Genomic DNA, 25,083 nt, shown 5'->3' on the forward strand with positions numbered 1-25,083 from the left:
AATTGTTTTTTGTTTATCCCTCCCCAGAGTTGCCTTAGGGAACGTTTCGCCCCTTTGAGCTGAGGGGAGGCCCCTACACTCTTTACTTACTTGGTCTTTATCAAATAACAGAAGGGAAATAATTCTCCAGTCTGTGGGGGTAATGGCATTTGATAGTAGTGCTGAAGAAACAGAAGGAGCCATGTGGCCTGCTGTGATTCGATGATCTTCCTTTCTCTCTGCCCTGCACGTTCCTTTATCTTTCTGCCTTGTCCTTGATGAGTCCATTGTTTGTGAGCTTTGCTCCCTGCAGTGTGGAAGTGGGTCATTTGGCCCATCAAGTCCATACTGACCCTCCTAATAGCATCCCACCCAGACCCAGACACACCCTATCCCTGTAACCCTGCATTTCCCATGGCTCATCCACATAAGCTGCGCATCCCTGGACACTATGGGGCCGATCAACCTACCCTGCACACCTTTGGACTGTGGGTGGAAACCAGACCATACCCACACAGACACGGGGAGAACATGCAAACTCCGCGCAGATAGTTGCCTGAGGGTGGAATCGAACCCGGGTCCCTGTAAGGGAGCAGTGCTAACCACTGAGCCACCGTGCTGCCCCAATGTCCATGGGTTCACTATTTTGCCCCCGTGGTCCATTTTTCTGTCTTGTTCTTTCTCATACCTGTGTTTCCTTTGATTTCTCGCTCCAGCTCTAACATTCCATTCCACCCACCACTCTTCCACCACCATCTCATGCTCCTCCCTCTGCCTGGATACAAATAATTCCTGTTTAAAACTAAAAGACTTAGTCAAGTCTCCCAAACAGTATTCTCACCTCCATCATCTTGATTCTAGACTTGACCGAACAAAGAACAGTACAGCACGGAACAGGCCCTTCGGCCCTCCAAGCCTGTGCTGACACATTTTCCCCTTCCATACCAAAACTGTCTTCCCCTACAGGATCCTTATCCCTCTATTTCCTTTCTACTCATTTATTCGTCCAGGTGCTTCTTGAATGCGGCTATTGTGTCTGCTTCCACCACCTTGCACATGTCTTTTAAACTGTACCCCCCCCCCCCCCCCCCCCCCCCCCCCGGCCCTGTACTTTAAACCTGTGTCCCCTAGTAATTGACCCCTCCAACCTGGGAAAAAGCCTCATACCTTCCACTCTATCCATGCCATTCACAATCTTGTGAACTCCTATCAGGACGCCTCTCAACCTCCTGTGTTCCAGTGATAACAAACCCAGTCTATCCAACCTTTCTTCATAGCTAAAATCCTCTATACCAGGCAACATCCTGGTAAACCTTTTCTGTACCCTCTCCAAAGCATCCACATCCTTCTGGTAGTGTCGTGACCAGCACTACTCGAAGTGTGGCCTAACTAAAGTTCTATAAAGCTGCAGCATAACTTGTCTATCCTTATACTCAATGCCCCTTCCAATGAAGGCAAGCATGCCATAGGCCTTTTTTACTGCCTTATCTACCTGCGCTGCCACCTTCAGTGGACCTGCATATCAGTAGTCCTAAGGGTTCTGCCATTCACTGTATAATTTCCACCTGTACTTGACCTTCCAAAATGCATCACCACACATTTGTCTGGATTAAATTTCATCTGCCATTTGGAGGCCCATGCCTCCAACTGATCTATATCCTGCTGTATCCTCTGACAATCCTCCTCCCTATCTGCACCCCTACCAATTGCCTGACTGTTTCACTATTTCTGCCCCAAAGATCTGAAATCCTTTCTCAAAACCTTTCTGCTTCTCTCACTTTCTTTCCTTATATAAAACATTTCTTCAAACCTGCCTCTTTGACCAATCAGTACAGAAGAGGCCCTTCGGCCCATTGAGTTACATTCATCCCATTTTCCAGCTCTTGGGCTCACAGCCTTGAATGTTATGACATTTTAAGCGTTTGAGCTCCAGGGAGAGGCTGAATAGATTGGTGCTTTTCTCCCTGGAGTGTTGGAGGCTGGGGGGTGACCTTATAGAGGTTTATAAAATCATGAAGGGCATGGATAGGGTGAGTAGCCAAGGCCTACTCCTCAGGGACTCCAGAGGGGAGAAATTATGCTTATTCTTGTTCTCGAGAGGAGGTGGTGGAATAGCAGCGGACAGGGGAGGTCAGAGACAAGAGCAGGGGTGTGGTTTTCAGAGGTCACTCTCTTACCTGCCATCCGTGTCTCCAAGTGCCCCCCTTTTGGGGTCATTAGAAGCAGCCCGTCCCTGACAAGTGGGTTGTCAAGGGTCCCCATTCTGGAAACTGGCTACTTTTCCCGGGAGGGGGAGGTAATCGGGGAAAGGGGGAGAGAATCGAGACCCTTAACTGGCCATTAATTATAACAGCTCGATAGCTGGCAGTGCCCAGTGGGCCTTCCAGGCCAGCACCTCGTCACTGAGACGGTGAGAGTGGGGGATGGAGGGTGTGAATTGTCCCTGGAGAGAAATTCTCCCATTCCTCACCCCCTGCAGGGAAGGGCAAGTCACACCCTTTGTTGTTTGGGGACCTGCGTCTTACCAACTAACTAATGAGTTTGCCAGCATAACAGCCTCGAATGGCCACCAAAAAAAAAGTCATTGGGGACGTGGAAGGAGCTATATAAATGCAATTCTATTTCATTCACAGTTGTTACAATGCAGAGTAGTGCAGTAACTATCTCGAATTGTTCATCAGTCCTACGCAATGTCCTGTAACAGCATGTTATACTGAGTGATTTTTACTCCTTATTATTATGGGTTATGTTCCTTCTGATGGATTAAAGGCATGAATCATTGATTTAATCTCATCTGACATGACTGTCATCTTCTTCAAAGTGGGTTCGGAGTCCCCACTGAAGGAGGTCATTAACTGACAGCAAAGATTCCAACTTTCCCTGGGCCTATTGATCAACAGCTCGGGACTGTGTGCTGAAGCGCATCCTGAGCGATGATTTAACCAGAGACGACCTGAAATCGTTGGATGCTGCTGCCTCCAACAATGCCTGTTTTGTGTTTTGATTTTTCTCCCTCTCCTTTCAAAGGGAGTGATTGATGTAGCTGAATATCCCGGATCCGAGGGAAGGGGAGGGAGGGAGATTGTCAAAGGTGGAGTCATGCAGTCATAGAGGCATAGAGACCCTTCGGCCCAACTTGGCCATGCTGATTAGGTTTCCTAAACTGAACAAATCCATTTGCCAGTGTTTGGCCCATATCCCCCCAAACCTTTCCCATCCCATGTACCTGTCCAAATGTCTTTTAAATGTTGTAATTGTACCCGCCTCTACCACTTCCTCTGTCCAAGTCTTTTTTCACCCTACAATCTGTACATCCTTGCTTACAATGATCTGCCTGTACTGCTCGTAAACAAAGGTTTTCACTGTACTCAGGTACACGTGGCAATAAATAAATAAATCAAATCAAATCAGCTCGTTCCATATATGCACCACACATTGTGTGAAAATACCCCCTTTTAAATATTTCTCCTCTCGCCCTCTAGTTTTTTATTCTCGTACCCTGGGAAAAAGACCTTGGCTATTCACCTTATTTGTTCGCCCCCCCCATGAGTTTATAAACCTCTATAGCGTCACCCCTCAGCCTCCAATGCTCCAGGGGAGAAAAGTCTCAATTTATTGAGGAGTTGGGGGGCGGGATATGAGGGGTTTGTTAACTGGTCAGCCTCTTCCTCCAAGTAAGATTTTGAGCAGACTCGACAGGACAGATGCTGAAAATTTGTATCCCTCATGAGGGAACTCAAGAACGACTTGGCCTAGTTTAAAGGAAATGTCGTTCCTGTTTCAGGCGGTGAAATTTCTTCCCTCAGAGCATCGTTAGTCTCTCGAAGCCTTCTACCCAGCGAGGTCTGGAGGCTGGGTCACTGAATGTGTCCGATACTGAGCTGGACAGACTTTGATTGACAAGGGAGCTGGGATTTTTGGGAGGCAGATTGAAAAGTGGAGGTAAGGCTACGCCAGATCAGCCATTATCTCACTGCCTGGCAGAGTAGGCTCACGGGACCTGATGGCCTATTCCGGATGTTCTTATTGACCCTCTGCCAAGTGGCTGTTCTTCTCCAATTTCTAGGATAAGCAGGGAATGTGGAGGAAGGGTGGTGTGTTATCGTCATTGATGACGGGTGAAATCTACAGGAAATTCCATGATTAGCTGCTGGATAAACACACTGCCAATTGTTAATGACTTTGACTAACATTGTTTACTGGGGAGAAGGGGTTTCCTATGGGGGCTTTGTGCTAATGTCACTGGACTAATCATTCCGGGGTCCCAGACAAATGCTCTGCGAGCATCAATTCATTGAATAGGTCTGGAATATAAAACTAGTCTCCATAATGGTGACCATGCCAATAGCAATTATTTCATTATAACTGCATGTCTGGTTCACTAATGTCCCCTAGGGAAGGAAATCTGCTGTCTCTTACCTGGCTTAGTGTACATGTGACTCCAGACCTGTAAAAGTGCAGTTAGACCATGTGATGTAGGAGCAGAAGTCGGCCATTCAGCTCATTGGGTCTACTTCTCCATTCAATAATTTCATGGCTGATCTGATAACCCTCAACTCTACTTTCCTGCCTTTTCCCCATAAACCTCAATTCTTTTACTGACAAAACTCCAAATCAGCCTTGAATATACTTAATGACACAGCCTCAGAAGCCCTCTGTGATTAAAAAAAAGTGTTCCGCAGATTCACTACCTCTGAGAGAAAAAAATCTTCCTAACCTCTCTCTTAAGTGTGTGGCTCTCTCCTTTGAGATTTACGCCCCTTTGGTCCTAGTTTCTCTCACAAGGGGAAACAATTTTTTTACATCGATCTTGTCTAGTCCTCTGAGAATTTTGAATGTTTCAGTAAAACCAACTTTTGTTCTTCTAAACTCCAATGAGTACAGGCTCAGGTACCGTTTTGCATTGAGGTAATCTGGTTTAAATTGGCTTAATCAGGACAGTAGAGAGAGATTTCTGGCACACCAGGGTTGCAGGCAGGAAGGAAATGTACACAATGAACAAAAACAAAGTTGCTGGAAAAGCTCAGCAGGTCTGGCAGCATCTGTGGAGGAGAAAACAGAGCTAACGTTTCGGGTCAAGTGACCCTTCCTCAGAACTCCTGAGTTCTGAGGAAGGATCACCGGACCCGAAACATTAACTCTGTTTTCTCCTCCACAGGTGCTGCCAGATCTGCTGAGCTTTTCCAGCAACTTTGTTTTCATTCCTGATTTACAGCATCCTCAATTCTCTTGGTTTTTATTAATGTACACAATGAATTCATTATAGAGAAATGGATGAGTGTCTACCATCATACTTTATCAACTGACGTAGGATTGGACTAAAGGGTGTCTCAGGACTATACTCCACAACACTCTCTTGCACTTTAAAGTTTTTTGTTTTAACCCTTAGATGATCTAGAGAGCTAGTCAGCCTTTGCGTTTCTATAGAGATGCTGAGGAGGAGCTGATGCTGATTGGCCACTGGGGCCAACCTTATCTCAACGAGGTGGTCAAGTGGAGCTTTAATGCCAGACTCAAGCCAGGGATGTCCCAAATCACAGCAGAGGATGGTCACAGTGGAAGGGGAGGGAACAAGCAGATACCAAATCACCACACCGGTTTTATACAGCTGAAGTGAGTGATGATAGCATGTGATAATCAACTCAATCTTAAGCCCCTCTGTATGTGACTCAAAGGTGACCAACTAACACAACTAACCAACCTCTATTCCTACATGTCCTCAGAAAAATTGAGCCTCTTAATATGTATTGCATGTAGACAGGGTGGTTAAGAAGGCGTTTAACACGCTTGCCTTCATTGCTCAGACCTTTGAGTGTAGGAGTTGAGACGTCATGTTGATGTTGTACAGTATATTGTTGAGGCCTCTTCTGGAGTACTGTGTCCAATTCTGGTCCCGTTATAGAAAGGATATTATTAAACTGGAGAGGGTTCAGAAAAAAATTAACAGGATGTTGCTTGGAATGGAGGGTTTGAGTTACAAAAATAGACTGGAAACACTGGGATGTTTTTCACTGGAGCCCAGAAGGTTGGGAGGTGCCCTTATTGAAATTTATAAAATCATGAAGGCCATTGATAAGGTGAAAGACAAGGGTCTTTTCCCCAGGGTGGGGGAGTTCAAGACTAGGGGCCATTATTTTAAGGTGAGAGGAGAAAGATTTAAAAAAAGACATGAGGGGCAACTTTTTTACACAGAGAGCGGTTCATGTGTGGAATGAACTGCCAAAGAAAGTGATGGATGTGGGTACAGGTACAACATTTAAAAGACATTTGGATAAGAACACGAATAAGAAATGTCTGGAGGGATATGGGCCAAATGCAGGTAGGTGGGACTAGTTTAGTTTGGGAACATGGTCAGCATGGACTGGTTGGACCGAAGGGTCTGTTTCCACGCTATATGACTGCTCATTCACCAGCCCTCCTTGTTGTGAGTAAAACAGCCGTGAAACGAAGAGTGAAACTCATTAGGGACAAAAATGGGATCCACGTCACGGGAGCCAGAGGTCATGGCCGAGGTATTAAGTAATTAAATCACATCAGTCTAACGAGGAAGATGCTCTAAGGCCAGGGGGAAAGAGGAGAAAGTCCAAATACGAGAAAGGCTTAAAATTAATGAGGAGCAATTGGACATGGTGCCTTCACTTGAAGTTATCAACGCACCAGGATTAGGATGAAATCTAAGTAGACTGAGGCAAGTAAGAGTGGAAGTTGCAGAGGTATTGGCCAATGTAGTGCCAGAGGAACAAAAACAGAAGTAGCTGGAAAAACTCAGCAGGTCTGGCAGCATCTGTGAAGAAAAAATCAGAGCTAACATTTCGGGTCCGGAGACCCTTCCTCAGAATTTCTCATCTTTTATATTCCATTCCTCCTGCTATGAACAAGAGGTCTGCTGTTCCAAGGAAGGGTCGCTCAACCCAAAACATTAACTCTGTTTTCTCTCCAGACCTGCTGCCAGACCTGCTGAACTTTTCCAGCAATTTCTGTTTTTGTTCCTGATTCACAGCATCCGCAGTTCTTTCGGTTTTTATGTCGTGCCAGAGGACTGGAGTATCGCGGCCAGAAAGAATTGCTCAAACTTCAAAAAGAATTCAAAAATAAACCGAGTAAACACAGGCCCGTCAACTTCGGTGGCAGCAAAACATGGCAGGATGATGGAGATCTGAAGTAAAAACAGAGACTGCTGGAGAAACTCAGAAAGTCTGGCAGGATCTGTAAGAGAGAGGAACAAAGTTCATGTTGGAAATTATAGGCCAATGAGCCTTACATCAATGGCAGGGAAATTATTGGTGAAGACTCTTACGGACAGAATTTATTTGAATAAGGATAGTCAGCATGGCTTTGTGCAGGGGCCGGCTTGTCTCACAAAGTTGATTGAGTTTTTTGAGGAAGTGATGCAGATTATTGATGAGGGTAGGACAGTGGATGTTGTCCACATGGACTTTACTAAAGCATTCGACAAGGTCCCTCGTGGTAGGTTGGTCCTGAAGGTCAAATCACATGGAATTCATGGTGAGTTGGCCCAGTTGGATACAAAATTGGCTTAGCCATAGAAGACAGAGGTTGATTTCTGAAGAAGAGTCTAGACCCGAAACGTCAGCCTTCCTGCTCCTCTGATGCTGCTTGGCCTGCTGTGTTCATCCAGCTCTACACCTTGTTATCTTAGTTATAGAGGGGTGTTTTTCTGACTCATGGTCTGTGACCAGTGATGTTTTGCAAGGATCAGTGCTGGTATTTCTGTTGCTTTTGCAATGTATTGTAATTGGGGGTTGATGGCCTCATGGTCTTATCGCTGGACTGTTAATCCAGAGAACCAGGTAATGATCTGGGAACCCAGGTTCAAAACCTACCACAGGCAGATGGTGGAATTTGAATTCAATAAAAATCTGGAATTAAGAGTCTAATGATGACCACAAATCCATTGTAAATTGTTGGGGGAAAAACCCATCTGATTCACTAATGTCCTTTAGGGAGGGAAACTGCCATCCTTAACAGTTCTGGCCTACATGTGACTCCAGGCCACAGCAATGTGGTTGCCTCTTAACTGCCCTCTGGGTAATTAGGGATGAGCAATAAATGCTGGTTCAGCTAGCGATGTCCTTGTTTGTGAGTGAATTTAAAAAAAAATGATTTGTACGAAAATGTCAGTGGCCTGATAAGTAGGTTTGCGGATGACACGAAAATTGGTGGAGTTGTGGATAATATGGAAGGTTGTCAAAGGATACAGCAGGATATAGATCAGTTGGAAAGTTGGGCAAAAAAATGGCAGATAGAGTTTAATCTGAACCAGTGTCAGATGATGCATTTTGGGAGGTCAAATGCAAGAAGAAAGTATACAGTCAATGGCTGGCCCCTGAGGAGCATTGATATACAGAGGGATCTTGAGGTGTGAGTCCATAGCTCCCTGAAAATGGAAACATGGGTGGATAAGGTGGTAAAGAAGGCATTTGGCATACTTGCCTTCGTTGTTTGGGGCACTGAGTATAAAAGTTGACAAGTCAGCTGTATAAAACTTTAGTTAGGCCACATTTGCAGTATTGTATGCAGTTCTGGTCACCGCACTATCGGAAGGACGTGGAGGCTTTGGAGAGGGTGCACAAGAGGTTTACCAGGATGTTGCCTTGATTAGAGTATATTAGCTACAAGGAGGGGTTGGACAAATTTGGATTGGTTTTGTGAGAGTGTCAGAGGCTGAGGGGCCACCTGATCAAGGCATATAAAATTATGAGGGGCATGGACAGGGTGGATAGTCAGAGTCTTTTTCCCAGGGTGGAAATGTCAAATACCAGGAAGCATAGGATTAAGGAGTGAGAGGGTTAGTTTAAAGGTGATGTGCTAGGGAAATTTTTTTACACGGTGGGTTAAAGCTGCCTGGACCGTGCTACCAAGGGTGGTGGTGGAGGCAGATATGATAGCAAAGTTTAAGAGGCATTTATACAGGCACACGAACAGACAGGGAATAGAGGGATATAGACCATGTGCAAGAAGATGGGATTAGTTTAGAATGACGTCATGGTGGGCTGAAGGGCCTTTTCCTTTTTTAGAGAGGGTCGATGAGTCTGTGGTGGACACAGACTCCCAAAAGGGATTGAATTCAGCACCAAACAACAGACCAGTGAATAAACTGGACAGTATCAACATGAATGTGAAATTGACTGAGTGACAATGGTCAGGATGTTTCTCAGCTGGAGGAGGGATTGTCGTGGAGTTTCCCAAGGATCAGTGCTGGGATTCTACCTGTTACCTATCAATGACCTGGACCTTGGAGTACAGGGCAACATTTTAAAATGTGCAAAATGCAAAACTTGGAAACTGATAGAAGTTCATGTAAAACTTCAGAAGGACAGAGACAAGTTGGTGGAGTAGGAGGACACTTAAATGAGGTTCAGTACGGAGTAATGTGGAGTGATGTATTTTGGTTGGAAGACAATATGAAATAAAGGGTAGAAATAGGGTATATAGAGAGAGTTGATGGTCAGAATCATTTTCCCAGAGTTAAACTTTCTAATACCAGGGGGCATGTGTTTAAGGTGGGAAGGGAATAGATCAAAGGAGATGTGAGGGGTGAGTTTTTTTACATAAAGAGTGATAGGAGTCTGGAACGCTCTCCCAGGGGTGGTGGTGGAGGTAGATACAATAGGGGTGTTTAAGGGTCTTTTAGATAAGCACATGAATATGCAAGGAATGGAAGGATATGGGCTAAGGGTAGGCAGATGGTATTAGTTTAATTTGGCGTAATGTTCGGCACAACATCATGGGCCGAAGGGATGGTTCCAGTGTTGTACTGTTCTGTGTTCTAAATCTAAAGGGTGCACAGGAGCAGTGGGATTTGTGTGTCTGTGTGTGTATAAGTCTTTGAAACTGGCAGGGCATGTTGAGACAGCAGTTGATAATAATACTGACAATGTCCCATGCTTTATTATCGGTATCATGGTGTACAAGAGCAGGGAGGCTATGGTGAACTTATACAAGACACTTGTTAAACCTCAGCTGGAGTAGTGTGTACAGTTTTGTGGGTGCCACACTTACAGAAGAATGTTGCCACATTGGAGAGAGTGCAGAAGTGGTTTCTCGGTTTAGGGTTAGAATGGTTTCAGGGAAGAGGAATTTCAATGATGGCGATAGATTGAAGAAGTTAGGAGAGGAAAAGGCTGACAGGATGATCTGATCAAGGTGTTCAAAATCTGGACTGAGTACATAGGGATAAGCTGTCCCTGCCCTTGAAAGGATCAATTTGATTTGGTTTATTGTTGTCATGTCTACCTAGGTACAGTGAAAAGTTTTGTTTTGCATGCAGCACAGGCAACTCATACTGTACAAAGATCATAGTGTGATTGAACAGAGCGAGGAACACAAAGTTATGGCTGCAAAGAAGGTGTACAAAAAGCAAGGTCAACATTAGATTTGAAATTTGAGAGGTCGATTCAGAAATCTAATAACAGCGGGGGAAGGAGCTGTTCTTGAACCTGTTGGTACGTGTATTTAAGCTTTTGTATCTTTTGCTTGATGGAAGAGGTTGGAAGAGATTACAACTGGGGTGGGAGGGGTCTTTGATGGCTGCTTTTCTGCAGCAGCGAGAAGTACAGATGGAGTCAATGGATAGAAAGTTGGCTTTTGTGGTGGCCTGAACTGTGTTCACAACTCTCTGTATGGGCAGAGCAGTTGCCATACCAAGTCACAATGCTTCCAGATAGAATGAGAGGGCACAGAGTTCTAGCAACAGGAAAAAGAAGCAAAAATAATGTGAAATCGAACATGTTCATGCAGTTGAGTGGCTCAGGTCTGGAATGTCCTGGTGGGGGCTGGTTCCCCACTGAGGCAATCAAAAAGGGATGAAACTGTTAATTGGAAAGGAACAATGCTCAGGTGACTGGGAGATGGCAGGGGAATAGCTTTCAATGAATTACTCACTGAGAGAGACAGAGATGCAATGGGCTAAATAGTCCCCTTCTGCGCTGTAACATTTCTGGGCATCGGTGATCCTTGTCTGCTTCTCTTCCTAGTTAATCTCTCTTCCAGCTTTTTGTGTTCTTTTCTCTCTCCTGGTCTCACAATTTCATTTGTTTTTCCCCGTTTTGAGTGTTCTCTTCCAGCTTCTCTCTCACTCGCGCTCGCATTTTCCCTCACTTCCTCTCGCTGTCACACATTCTCTCTCACATTCTCATTCTCTCTCTCTCTCTCGCTCTCACACTGCCTCGCACTTTTCCCTGATCGTGCTCTTGCTCTGGTGCCATCTTGGGAATCAGCATGGGTTTCGACCTGAGGTTTCAAACACATCAAGAGGTGAATGTAAGGGGATGTTTTGTGAAAAGCCATGGGAGATGAGCAGGATCTGTGAATTCTTGTACTAGTCTGCCACCTAGTGTAGGAATGGATAGTTTAAATGATTCAAAAGTAAATTGCACCAATTCCTGATTCTGTACAGGGTATAGGAATATGAGTTTTGGAGGTGATGACTATTATTGTGAGTGCTAGCTCTAGTCACGTGAGCTTCCCCAGAAAGATTTTGTGTTCAGTTTAGAATCTGTGCTGGGCCAACAGAAGTGAATCTAATGCAGACCACATGAGTGGATCAGTCTGTACAAGTGCAAAAGATGTGGGTCAGCTGCAGTGTGTACCTGTGGCACACATGGACACACATGCACACACACACGCACATGCACACACACAACACACACACACACACACACACACGCACACACACAACACACACACACACACACACACACACACACACAACACGTACATAACTTTTTTCTGATGAAGGGTCGAGGCCCGAAACGTCAGCCTCTCTGCTCCTATGATGCTGCTTGGCCTGCTGTGTTCATCCAGCCCTGCACCTTGTTGTCTCGGATTCTCCAGCATCTGCAGTTCCTACTATCACGTACATAACTACGCACACAGTAAACACAACACACATAAACGCCGACACGTACAGAACACATGTTCATAGAACATACAGAAATATACACACAAACACATACACAACACACATAAACGCAGACACGTACAAAACATGTTCATAGAAACACACGCACACAACACATGCAGAAATATACACACAAACACATACACAACCACGCGCACACAAAACACAACACACATAAACGCAGGCACACACAAAACACTGAAACACCTGTTCACAAAAACACACACAGAAGCGTGTGCACGCATACAGACACACAGAAGTGCACACACACACACACACACACACACAGACACACATGCACAACCATGCACACACAAAACACAGCACACATAAATGCAGACACACACAAAACACAGAAACACATGTTCACAGAAGCACACACAGAAGTGTGCACACGCACACACACACTTGGCTATTAAGCGGAAGGCTAGTGCCCCCTCTCTGATGGACATGAAAGGCCTCATGGTATTATGCTGGTGTCCTCGCCAGATTTTCATCCCCAAATCAGTTTTGCAGAGCAGATGGTCTTTGTCACGCTGCTGTTTGTGGGATCTTGCTGTGTGCAAATTTCCTTCTGTCTTTCATACAGCACGTCGGTGACAGCTCCTCAAAGCGTGCGCCATTGGCCATGAACCCCAGTAGGCTTGGCCAGGAATACAGTCACCCTGGGCATTGTATGCTGGCTGTGGATTTAACATGCGCCTCTCCCCACCACCCCCCCAACTCATTCCCATCCCCCTCCCCACTGCCATTGTCCCTCAAACTGGGGGTACACAATACTCATCTCCGCTGCCCCACACACTCTGAAAACTCTCGCACGTTGAGCTGAGCTGTACAGGGGACAGGCACATTTCCAGCTGTCACTTCGATGATTGACAAACATTGGTGAGCACGGATTAATTAACCAGGAACTCTCCTGACTTCACCAACTTGCCTGATGATCTCACTTGTTCTGCGATGGGAGAATTCGACGCAGAGAAATCATTATCAGCCCATCGGCTGGTTTGCAGGGCATAGGCGAGAGCACGTTTCATTGCAAATTCACTGTTTTCTTTCTCCTCCACATTCTCCCAAAAAATTCTCCTGTGCATTAACTCAATGAATGCCATGTTCCTTAACTCAGAGAACAAACTGGCAGTTTCTGAAGATGTGGCTCCCTGGCCCAGAGCAGGCAACGTCGCTCCTGGCCTTTGAGCCAATGAACAGGGCCATTGCCTTGTGCAAAAGGATCTGGCCTTGGGCCATTCTGGCATAGATGTGACGATAAAGAAAATTCAATTCAATTCAGAGGGACTGGTGAGATTATCATTCATTCATGGGAATGGGTATCCCTGACTGGGGCAGCATTTATTTCCTTTCCCTAATTGCCCAGAGGGCAGTTAAGAGTTAACCACATTGCTGTAGGTCTGGAGTCACACGTAGGCCAGATCAGGTAAGGATGGCAGTTTCCCTCCCTAAAGGGCATTAGTGAACCAGGTGGGTTTTTCCTGACAACTGGCAATGGTTTCATGGTCATCATTAGACTCTTATTTTAAGATTATAATTGAATTTACACTCCACCACCTGCCATGGCCGGATTCAAACCCAGGCCCCCAGAACGTTATCTGGGTCTCTGGATTATTTCTGATAATACTACTAGCCATCACCTACCTGCAGTGATGTCCTGGAGCGGAGATGACTGACAGCCAACAACGAACATCATCCTATGTGCCAGACATGACTCCAAATGGTGGAGAATTTTCCCTAATTCCCACTGATTCCAGTTCTACTAGGGCTCCTTGATGCCACACTTAGTCACATGTGGCCTTGATGTCAGGCACACCTCTATCAAATCTTCTCTCAAGGTCCTCGGCTCTGGATTGCCCACCTGAGGTGAAAGCATTCCTCCATTTTCCAGTAAATCTTCTCCGCATCCTCACGTCCCACTTAAAGTGTGCTGTCAGTAACGTTCTGAAGTCAGGAGTGTTTGGGACTTACTGATCCAAAGAGAAGAAGCTTAAAGTTGTTTACTTTGGATGGATGTCATTGGTTTTTTGGGAATTGGGTTACCCGTACCAGGTCGGCTGGTAAAATGGGAGCTAGACCTCGGCGTTTCCAACAGTTGACACGAATTGATTGTCTTTCTGAGAGCTACCAGCAGCTTCGTTGTTGTAGAATGTGGAACACTGCTCTGGTCTCTGTTACAAGGGGATCAGCACATTTGAGCATGGACAAAAGTGCAGTTTCACTGTTTAGCGAGCCATAAGTTAAGGCGAAACAAGTTTGAGCGATGTTTTATCAAAATTGCTTCAAACCTCCCAAAGTGTATAGCCTTAATAGAGTGATCAATGTTACAGTGTTTCTCGTCAGGGACAGAGTAGCCTCCTTCAGCCCTGTCAGATATTCCCGTTCAGTGGGGAGCAATGAGTTTTGTCACGCAACTGAATTGTAAACGCATAATTAGGGGAGGCGATGGCCTAGGGCTATTATTGGTAGACCCCATTGATTTAGAGACCCAGGTTCAAATCCCGACACGGGATTCATATTAAATTCAATAATAATCTGGCAAGAAGAATCTAACAATGACCATGCATCCATTGCTGCTTGTTGGGGGAAAGTCGCATCTGGTTCACTAATGCCCTTTAGGGAAGAAACTGCCATCCTTACCTGGTCTGGCCTACATATGACTCCAGTCTACCAGCAATGGCTCCTCTAGGGCAGTTAGGGATAGGCATTAAAAGCTGGCCTAGTCAGTGAAACCCACATCCCCGCGTGAATATTTTAAAAAGTACAATAACAGGCCATTTGGCCCATTGGGGTTTGTACCACCCCACGGAAGAATGAGGTGGCCATTTTGTGATCTCTCGAATGGTGAAGGAGTGAATGGCAGGCATTCTCGTAAGGCAGCGTTTCATGACACCAGAACTTTGGGGTGACTGCGCACACGCACTCATACGGCAGAGCACAGGCACGCAGTTCCTGACCCTGTTCGCCAAAGGTCCCCACTGCGCACGTGCACAGAATAAAGGCTGGGCTTGAAACGGGAATTGGGGGTAGAGAAAAGACAGCACATGGAGGTGTGGAGGTGGGGAGTGGACCCAGGGAGAGGTGGGGGTAGTCAGGTGTTGGGGAATGGAGAGAAAATGGATGGGGCATGGGGGGTGTTGGGGAATGAACCAGGAAAGAGGGTGCGCAGAGAGCAGGGGAATGAACCAGGGAAGAGGGTGCGCAGAGAACGGATGGAGGGATGGGGGTAGAGTGTGTGGAGAGAATGGATGGAGGGATGGGGGTAGAGGGTGTGGAGAGAACGGATGGAGGGATGGGGGTAGAGGGTGTGGAGAGAACAGATGGAGGGATGGGGGTAGAGGGTGTGGAGAGAACGGATGGAGGGATGGGGGTAGAGGGGGTGGAGAGAACGGATGGAGGGATGGGGGTAGAGGGTGTGGAGAGAACGGATGGAGGGATGGGAGTAGAGGGTGTGGAGAGAATGGACCAGGAAGGAGGAGGATGGTGGGGGAGAGAGGACAATGGATGATTTGGCGGGTTAGTGGGCCCATGATGGGGGAAAACAGGCCCGTCCTTCTGGATAAAAACCTAAAGAACTGCGGATGCTGTAAATCAGGAACAAAAACAGAAGTTGCTGGAAAAGCTCAGCAGGTCTGGCAGCATCTATGAAGGTAAAAACAGAGTTAACTTTTCGGGTCCGGTGACCCTTTGTTCTGAGGAAGTTCTAAGGAGTTCTGAGGATCAGTTCTGAGGAAGGGTCACAGGACCCGAAACGTTAACTCTGTTTTTTCCTTCACAGATGCTGCCAGACCTGCTGAGCTTTTCCAGCAACTTCTGTTTTTGTTCCTGTCCTTTTGAAAGTGTCTTCCAAACTAAAAAGCTGCAGGCGTGTTTCTGAAAGCGAAGACGCACATGCGAACACTTTTCAATAAATGTTATTCGCTAACTCATGTCCCTGTAGAGTATGGCTCTCAGTGCCAGGAAATGCAATCTTCTGGTCCACACAGAGTTCCTTACTCCCTCCAGTCAATATCTCCTACAGCCACTTGACAAAAAAACATCTGTCCTCTTTTTACTAAACCCGTCTTCTCTTTTTCCCTCCAGTACACGTATGAAGGAAATGACATCAGTGACCTTCCTGTGGATCTCTCCGTCGTGTGGAATGGGAATTTTGTCATCGACAATCCTGCCAATATTAAAGGTATGGTCCTCAGATTAAAGGCAACAGCTTCCATCCACCCAGTGGCCATTACTGATGCCTTGAGACCTTGTTAATGATCTTCTTGGCTCTACACACGGTGGATTGGAAAACAGCCAGGTTCAAAAGGGTTGGATGAAAGAATTCTAAAATGATGGACTGAGAGTAGCGTGGATCTTGCAGCTGCCCCTGAGATTCAGGCTTATTTCTAGATTGACTTCGAGATTTCTGTAAGTTCATGATTAGGAAAGGTTTGGAGGGATATGGGCCAACCGCTGGCAGTTTTGTTTGGGATTATGTTCAGCATGGACTAGTTGGATTGAAAGGTCTGTTTCCATGCTGTATGACTCAATAATTGTATTACATAATTATTATTGCATTTATGTAGCACCTGTTACATCCTCGGGACTCACCAATGATCCTTAGAGCCGAAGGACACAGTGTCATGATTGCTGCGTAGGAAAGCAGCGACCAATGTTTGCACAGCAAGCTCCCACGAGTAGCAGTGTGATAATTAACTGATATCTTTTAGCAACTTTGTTGAGGGATCGATATTGCCCAGGGCACCGGGAGAACTCCCCAGCTTTTCTTCAGGCAGCTTGGTGGGATCCTTGGTGCCACTTGAGAAAGCAGGTGGGACCTTATTGAAGCACCTTACCTGATAAAATGGCACCTCTGACAGTGCAACACTCCCTCCCCTACCTGTGGCTGGTTTTTGCACCGATGGACTGTTGTTCCTTATGATGTGGATCGAGATCATCCCAACCTCAGTGCACGTTCGCTGCTTGCAGTTGTAGAGTGTGTTCCAATTCAGACAGCTGGGAGGAGAACCAGGGACAGCTTGTATTGCTGCAGCATCTCCAACATGCCCCAAGATGTCAAGATGCTCCACAAACTCTTTAATGGGACATAAAATTGAGGGCAGAGTCAAAGGCAGCGAATAAGGGATAGTTGTTAGGAATCTTAAAGGAAGAGAGAGAAGTGGGATTTGGAGACAGGATTGGGGAGGATTGGGATTTGGAGACAGGATTGGGGAGGATTGGGATTTGGAGACTGGATTGGGATTTGGAGACAGGATTGAGGAGGATTGGGATTTGGAGACAGGATTGGGGAGGATTGGGATTTGGAGACAGGATTGGGATTTGGAGACAGGATTGGGGAGGATTGGGAATTGGAGACAGGATTGTGATTTGGAGGCAGGATTGGGGAGGATTGGGATTTGGAGACAGGATTGGGATTTGGACACAGGATTAGGGAGGATTGGGATTTGGAGACAGGATTGGGATTTGGAGACAGGATTAGGATTTGGAGACAGGATTGGGGAGGATTGGGATTTGGAGACAGGATTGGGATTTGGAGACAGGATTGGGATTTGGAGGCAGGATTGGGGAGGATTGTGTCTGGTCAACTGAAGGCAGGTATCCCATTGGTGAAGTCAAGGAGTTTGAGGATGTGCAAGAGGCTGGAATTGGGAGAAATGGTTCTTAGCTGATGGTGCCAATTGCAATAGCTTGAGGCCTGAGGGGCACACCTTCAGACGGACACTACCACACAAGCTGCCTCACTTCATTAAAACACTTCTTACAAACCTTACCTCGTTCTTTCATCTTTTTGTCGTTTTGTCTTATTCATTGATGGGCTGTGAGTGTTGCTGGCTGGGCGAGCATTTACCACTGTCCCTAATCACTCTTTAGAAGGTGCCATCCTTACCTGAAACAAAAGGAGAAATTGCTGGAGAAACTCAGCAGCTCTGGTAGCATCTGTGGGGAGAAAGCAGAGTTAACGTTTTGAGCCCAGTGACCCTTCTTTTTTGTGTGTATATCTGTGTGTGTGTGAGAGGAGAGAGTGTCTGTGTGTGTCTGTGTGTGTGGGTGTGTGTGTGTGTGTGTGTGTGTGTGTGTGTGTGTGTGTGTGTGTCTGTGTGTGTGAGTGTGTGTATGTATTTGTGTTGAGTGTGTGTGTGTATGTGTGTGTGTGCGCGTGTCTGTGTGTGTGAGAGAATGTGACTGTGTGTATCTGTGTGTGAGTGTATGTCTGTGTGTATCTGTGTGAGTGTATGTATGTGTTTGTGTTGTGAGTGTGTGAGTGTGTGTGTGTGTGCGTGTGTGTGTGTATGTGTGGGTGTGTGTGTGAGTGAGTGAGTGTGTGTGTGTGTGTGTGTGTGCGCGCGTGCGCGCGTTGTTGGTGGACTATGGCAGATAGGCTGATGGGGACAATAAGTAGGTTAGCTCTGCTGAAAGCAGCTGATCTCATGAGAAGGCTTGGTGTGTGGGGGTGGGGTGAGAGACTGTAGGATTCCATGATCTAAACTTATTAAGTCCTGAAGGCTGCAGGTTCCCCAAGCAGAAAATCAGGAGTTGTTCTTCCAGCTTGCGTTGAGCTTCGCTGGAACACTGCAGCAAGCCTGAGGCACAGATGTTGGCCAAGGGAACAGGTTGGAAGTGGCAGGCAACTGGAAGTTTAGGGTCTTTCTTACTGAGAGAACGTAGGTGTTCTGCAAACCAATTGCTCAGTCTGCATTTTATCTCCTCAATGTAAAGGAGACCTTACTTAATCTGGCCTATATGGGACTTCAGACCCACAGCAATGTTGTCAGGGTGATTAGGGATGGGCAGTAAATGCTGGCTCTACCATCAATGTCCAAATAAATATATATTGTGTATATATTTTAAAAAGTCTTTGTTAGGTGTAATCAGGCAAGGTAACATTTTGATCCCAGACTGAACTGAGGTTGAACTTTATTTATCAGGACTGACCACACTCTAGGCTTTATTCTGGAAACGTGAGAGCTGAAGTGTGACCTGCGGGAGGTTTTGATAAAAAGACTGTGATAGGCAATGAAAACTGGAGCCTATAATGGTCAGATGAGCACAGATAAATCCATTAGGGAATGCAGGATAGATATTTCCACCCAGAGAGAAATGAGAATGTGTATCTCCCTGTCACGTGGAGTGGGTTAGTTCTGTAGTTTTGTTTTCCTTTGTTCTGTCATGGGATGTGGACATTGTTGGCAAGATCAACACTTGTGACCCATCTCTTAATTGCTTTTGAACTGAGTGTCTCGCAAGTGCCAATTCAGAGAGAGCGGTTCCGAATCAATGACCTTGCTGTGGTTCTGGAGTCACAGGGAGGTCAAAACGAGTAGCGACACTTCCCTGAACAATCGGGTTTTTGATGTCAAGCAACATTCCAGATTTTGTGACTTGTTCTGTTGTGGGATTTAAACCCAGAGCACTGTACTAAGCCTCTGGATGACAGTCCAGTAGCCATCACTTATGCCACAGCTATTTCACCATGAATAGTATAGGTTCATTGAAGAGGAAACTGTTCAGGAGAAAGGAACGGGAGAGTACGCTGATGGGGTGCGATGATGAGGGTGTGGGCATCTCAAACACCAGAGTAAAACAGTTACAGGAGCATCAGACCAACAGGAGGACATTCAGCCCTTCAGGTCTTCAGGCCTTCAGGCTTACTTCATGCCTGATCCAACAAGGTGTGGAGCTGGATGAACACAGCAGGCCAGGCAGCATCAGAGGAGCAGGAAAGCTGACGTTTCAGTTCAAGCTGAAGAAGGGTCCAGACCTGAAACGTCAGCTTTCCTGCTCCTCTGATGCTGCTTGGCCTGCTGTGTTCCTCCAGCTCCACACCTTGTTATCTCAGACTCCAGCATCGGTAGTTCCCACTATCCCTTCATGTCTGATCTAACTGTCATCTCAAGTTCACTTTCCTATCTTCCCCCATTACCCTTAACTCCCTGGTCGATCAAAAACCTATCTAATTCACCCTTGAGGACAATCAATGATCCTGCTTTCTGGGGAGAAGAATTCCACGGAATAACAGGGCTCAGGGGGAATGTTCCTATTCTGGAGGCGCTCAGTGAATTGGCTATCTCTGCTCTACCATCCCTGACGCTGAGAGATGACATTCAGGGAGAGAGAGGAAGAGTTTGAGCAGGATTGTGGAACTGCATGCGATGTTTTCGCCGAATGTGGCTCTAACACCACTTCCAGTGCCAGCTCTTCACGTATAGCTTGTATTGGCACTCGGGTGCTCCGACTGCGTGCGTGCACCCCCCTCGCAAACTCTCTCTCAACAAATTAAAGGAGAATCACCCAGGCAGCAATCGCATTACGGCTATAATTCACGCCCCTCATGCCAGAAAGCCTGGGATTCGATCGATTGACTTGATCGAAGCTGACCGTCCCAGTGCAGCGCTGGGGGAATTCTGTACTTCCTGCTCTGCTGCCTTTGCGATCGATCTTAAACCTAGCTCCTGCGTGGCTGTCAGAAATCCCATGGCCGCTGTCAGAAGAGGAGTCTGGGAGTTCTCCCCGTGTTCTGACCAATATTTTGGTCGCTCAACCAAGTTCAAGTGAAATGTTACCATAAATTGCGGCTTATGAGTCAACCTGCCGTATAAGGTGACACCATTTTCTCAACCCCACAAATTGTGTTTTTTTATCTCTGCTTGGTGTAGAGCTTTTCAGCTGTAACAGACCATACTTGCATTAGAACTCAGCCTTTTACCCCAAAAATACACACGTTACATACCAGGAGCTTCCAACTAGACACAAGGGGAATTTTTAAAATACATTCTCAGGCTGAGCACATTCCTGCCTCAGCCAGCATTTATTACCCATTCTAGAGGGCAGTTAAGAGTCAACCGCATCGCTGTGGGCCTGGAGTCACACACAGTCCAAACCAGGTAAGGATGGTGGTTTCCTTCCCTATAGGACATTAGTGTATTGGATGGCTTTTCCCCCCAACATTTGCCATCATTAGACTCTTAATACCAGATTTTTATTGGATTAAAACCCAATCATGGTTGAATTCAAACTTGTGTCTCTGGAACATTACCTGGGTCTCTGGATTAACGGTCCAGCGATGATACCACGAGGCCATCGCCTCCCCTGTGTTGTAATGATGAGCAGGAGTTAAAGAGGTGCCCACTCTCCAATGGATACCAGCATTTCCTGAGGGACGACACAGTGACTCATTGGTCAGCACTGCTGCCTCACAGCTCCAGGGACCTGGGTTCGGTTCCAGCCTCGGGTGACTATCTGTGTGGAGTTTACATATTCTCCCCATGTCGGTGTGGGTTTCCCCCAGTTTCTTCCCACAGCCCAAAGATATGCAGGTTAGGTGGCTTGGCCATGGGAAATGCAGGGTTACAGAGTAGGTGGGATACTCTGTGGACGGTCACTGTGGATTCACTGAGCCAAATGGTCTGATTCTGTGCGAAAGGGATTCTGTGATGATTACTTTAGCTTTCAGTGTATAAGGTTTTGTGAAGTATTATTTGAAGCTTCAAAGAGACTTCAGACATCAACAGTAATTATGGTCTAATCAATAGCATGTTGTGGTTTGAATGACCTTAATGTATGCAAATGAATGGCCACTTTCTCTACCCCACAACGATGGATCCACTTCAAAAGGACTTAATTATCTACAAAGCACTTTTGAAAACTCAGATTGTGACAGGTATCAATGCAAATCTCTCCTTCTGAATTGAAAATTGTACACTGTTAAGGTGAAGGGATTCATGATAGGCAGACAAATCAACAGTTATTATGGTTAGATGAGAATGTGGAGTTTGGGACACCATCGGATCAGTCATGATCTTATTGAGTGGCAGAGCAGGGTCAAGGGCTGATTGGCCTAATTCTGCTCCTGCTCAGACGTTTGTATAAATATGATTCTCTTCCCATTTCCTTCTTATCTCCTGATGGCTGCTGGGGTGCATTCCCAGGACACTGACACTGGAGGTGCCCATCCAAATTGAGCCTTCACAATCCCGACTGTGGTCAAAAGTCCCCACAGACCCAGAACACCATGTTCCCATTGACATGGAGAAGCAGAGGCAACCATTGCTTTGTAGTCCTGCTGCATAGAAAGTACCAGAAAGACTCAATTGGTCTGGTCATACAAGCGAAGAGAGAAACAGAGTTGACATTGCGAGTCAATGACCTTTCATCAGATCCGGGAAAAGCAGTATATTTTTAGCACATTCTTGGCTGTTTGTGCTGATAAAGGATAATTAGAGTCTGCTGAGGTTCGGAAAGCATTGACTTTATTTTGAGAAACATCCTTCAGTGGCTTTCATCTTACCACAAGGCTGCAGGTGAGGGCAAGATCATGTGACATTGTTCTGTTCACATGTTGTACAGTCAGACTTAACCCCTTATTGTACAACTCTGAGCATGTGAAAGGGTGGAGAAAAAGTGGAGAGGAAGAATAACTAGGAAGACCTGTGGTTGTTTGGAGGGCTGGAGAGATTTTCTCTCTCTCTCTTCTGTCTCTCTCTGGATGGTGCTTGAATAGTTCTAGCATTCCCTCTGATTGTTGTTGTTTGTTAGGCATTTCAGAGAACCATAGAATTGGTAAGCCCGCTCCTAAGAACATAAGAAATTGGAAGCCATTCAGCCCATTGAGTGTGGTCTGCCATTCTGTCAGGCCATGGTTGAACTGGTTGAGACCTAAACTCCTCTTTCTTGTCTGATTCCTCCTGTAATCTTTGAATCAATTAAAACTCTGTCTAACCCGCCCTCCATTATATTTGGTGGGTCGGGGTGGGATGCTCTTCAGACAGTCAGTTTGGACGTTTTGGGCTGAATGGCCTATTTCCACACTGCAGGGATTCAATGACTCTGCGTATTACTGAATTGGGAGGGGTCTTTGATGATGTCGGCAGCCTTTCCATGGTAACAAGAAGTATAGATGAAGTCCATGTCTGGGAGGTTGGCTTTCATGCTGGATTGGGGTGTTCACAATTTTCTGTAATTTCTTATGGCTGTGGGCAGAGCAGTTGCCGTACCAGGCCATGATGCACCCAGATAGCACGCTTTCTGTGGTACGTCTGTAAAAGTTGGTGAGGGTCCCTATGGACATGTTGAATTTCCATAGCCTCCTGAGGAAGAAGAGGCAGGGCAAGACAATGGTGTTGATCAGCCATGATCTAGCTGGATGGCATAGCAGCCACAATGTACTCCTGCTTTTCTATTCCTATATTCCCACTGTGTACAGTTTTGTTCTCCTTATCTAAGGAAGGCACTATGTTCCTGAGGGTGTGCAATTGCTCATTAAGCTGATCATTTTGGCTTCACAAACCTTGGGTCTCGAACTAACCACTCTAGGAACGCTAAGGGACATCCCTAACATCCAGAACTTGGGCTATCTCTAGAATGTTGCCTCCCAACTAAATGCTGAATCAGGAGTAGGAATATAGGATAACAAGATGTGGAGCTGGAGGAACACAGCAGGCCAGGCAGCATCAGAGGAGCAGGAAAGCTGATGTTTTGGGTCGTTTCTAAAGAAGGGCCCCGTCCCCAAATGTCAGTTTTCTTGCTCTTCTGATGCTGCTTGGCCTGCTGTGTTCCTCCAGCTCCACACCTTGTTATCTCAGACTCCAGCATTGGGAGTTCCTACTATCCATAGGAATATAGGAGCCTGTTCCAATATTCAGTGGGATCATGGCTAATCTGTGGCCTAACTCCAGATGTCTGCCTCTGGCCCATATCCCTCAATACCTTTGCTTAACAAAAATTTATCCATCTCAGATTTAATTTTAATATCTGCTGCCATTTGTGGAAGAGAGTTCCAAACCTCTCCCACCCTTTGTGTGTATAAGTGCTTCCCAACATCTCTCCTGAATGGTCTCGCCCTAATTCGCAGACTATTCCCCCCAGTTCTAAAATTCCCAACGAATGAGAACAGTTTATTTTAATCTATATTGTCTTTTCCTGTTAATATATTGAAGAATTTGATTAGCCCACCCCTTCGCCTTCTAAATTCTAGTGAAAATAGGATCAAAATTTGTATAATCTCTCCTCATGACCCTGACCCTTGAAATCCTGGTATCATTTCTGTCAACCTACATTTGCAGTCTGTGCGTTCAACAATGCAGGAAGAGATGAAGACTGTTAAGCACCCAGATATCTTTCTTAATGTCGTTCAGAATGATGTGATCACATTCAGGAGCAGCGTTTAATTAGAGAGTGTTTGCTTTGGGCTAACAGCCACTGGAGCATCTCCACACAATTTTCATTCTAAAGTCTAGAGCTAAATTTCTCTTTGATATTCTTCTGGAAAGGGAACCTTCAAGTCAAAGGGAGGTGTAATGTTGACAGAAAGCATTAAGCACGTTTTATTAATTCTTACAGTTTGCAACTGTCCCAGAAACGGGTTAACAAATTACAGTCATGCAGCACAGAATGGGCTGCTTGGCCCAATGAGTCTGTGCCAGCCTATCTATACTATTCCCCCTTACCAGCACTTGGTCCATAGCCCTGTATGATATGGCATTTCAAGTGCTCATCTGTGTACTTTATCAGGTTTATGAGGTCTCCTGCCTCAACTACCCTCCCAGGCAGTGCATTCCAGATTCCTACCAACCATCTGGGTGAAAACCTTTTCCTCAACTCCCCTCTAAACTGCCTGCCTTTCATCATAAATTTATGCCCCCCCATCTTGTTATTGACATTTCAACAAAGGACAATACGGTGGCTCAGTAGTTAGCACTGGTACCTCACAGCACCAGGGATCCAGGTTCGATTCCACCCTCGGGCAACTGTCGATGTGGAGTTTACACATTCTCCCCGTGTCTGCGTGGGTGTCCTCCGGGTGCTCTAGTTTCCTCCCAGAGTCCAAAGATGTACAGGTTAGGTGGATTGGCCATGCTAAATTGCCCATAGTGTTCAGGGCTGTGCAAGCCAGGTGGGTTAGCCAATGTAGGGTAGGGTAGGGGAGTGGGTCTGAGTGAGATGCTTTTCAGAGGGCTGGTGTGGACTAGATGGGCTGAATAGCCTGTTTCCCCACTGCAGGGTTTCTATCATGATTCTTGTTGCTGCTGGTAGTTTGTGCCTGCATTGGCTCCCCTCTTACTGTAAGGGTGAATGCTGTCTGATTTTATTAGTTTTCTGTAAATTCTTGTTGACACTGTTGGACATAATACTGTTCTCGCAAGTACAGATAATTACATCCCTCCTTCACAGTCTCTTGC

General features: G+C 46.1%; 1 protein-coding gene across 1 annotated transcript in view; it reads left to right on the plus strand.

Moving 5' to 3' along the window:
• The window catches only part of LOC109922963 (plexin-A1-like), a 545,204-nt gene that overhangs the window by 404,367 nt on the left and 115,754 nt on the right, over positions 1–25,083 (plus strand). Inside the window, exon 11 of the mRNA XM_048606674.1 lies at positions 15,992–16,088. Coding sequence (XP_048462631.1) covers positions 15,992–16,088 — 97 coding nt within the window. The remainder of the gene's footprint in view (positions 1–15,991; positions 16,089–25,083) is intronic.

Source organism: Rhincodon typus, chromosome 16 (assembly GCF_021869965.1).
Source record: "Rhincodon typus isolate 14 chromosome 16, sRhiTyp1.1, whole genome shotgun sequence".
Lineage (NCBI taxonomy): Eukaryota > Metazoa > Chordata > Chondrichthyes > Orectolobiformes > Rhincodontidae > Rhincodon > Rhincodon typus.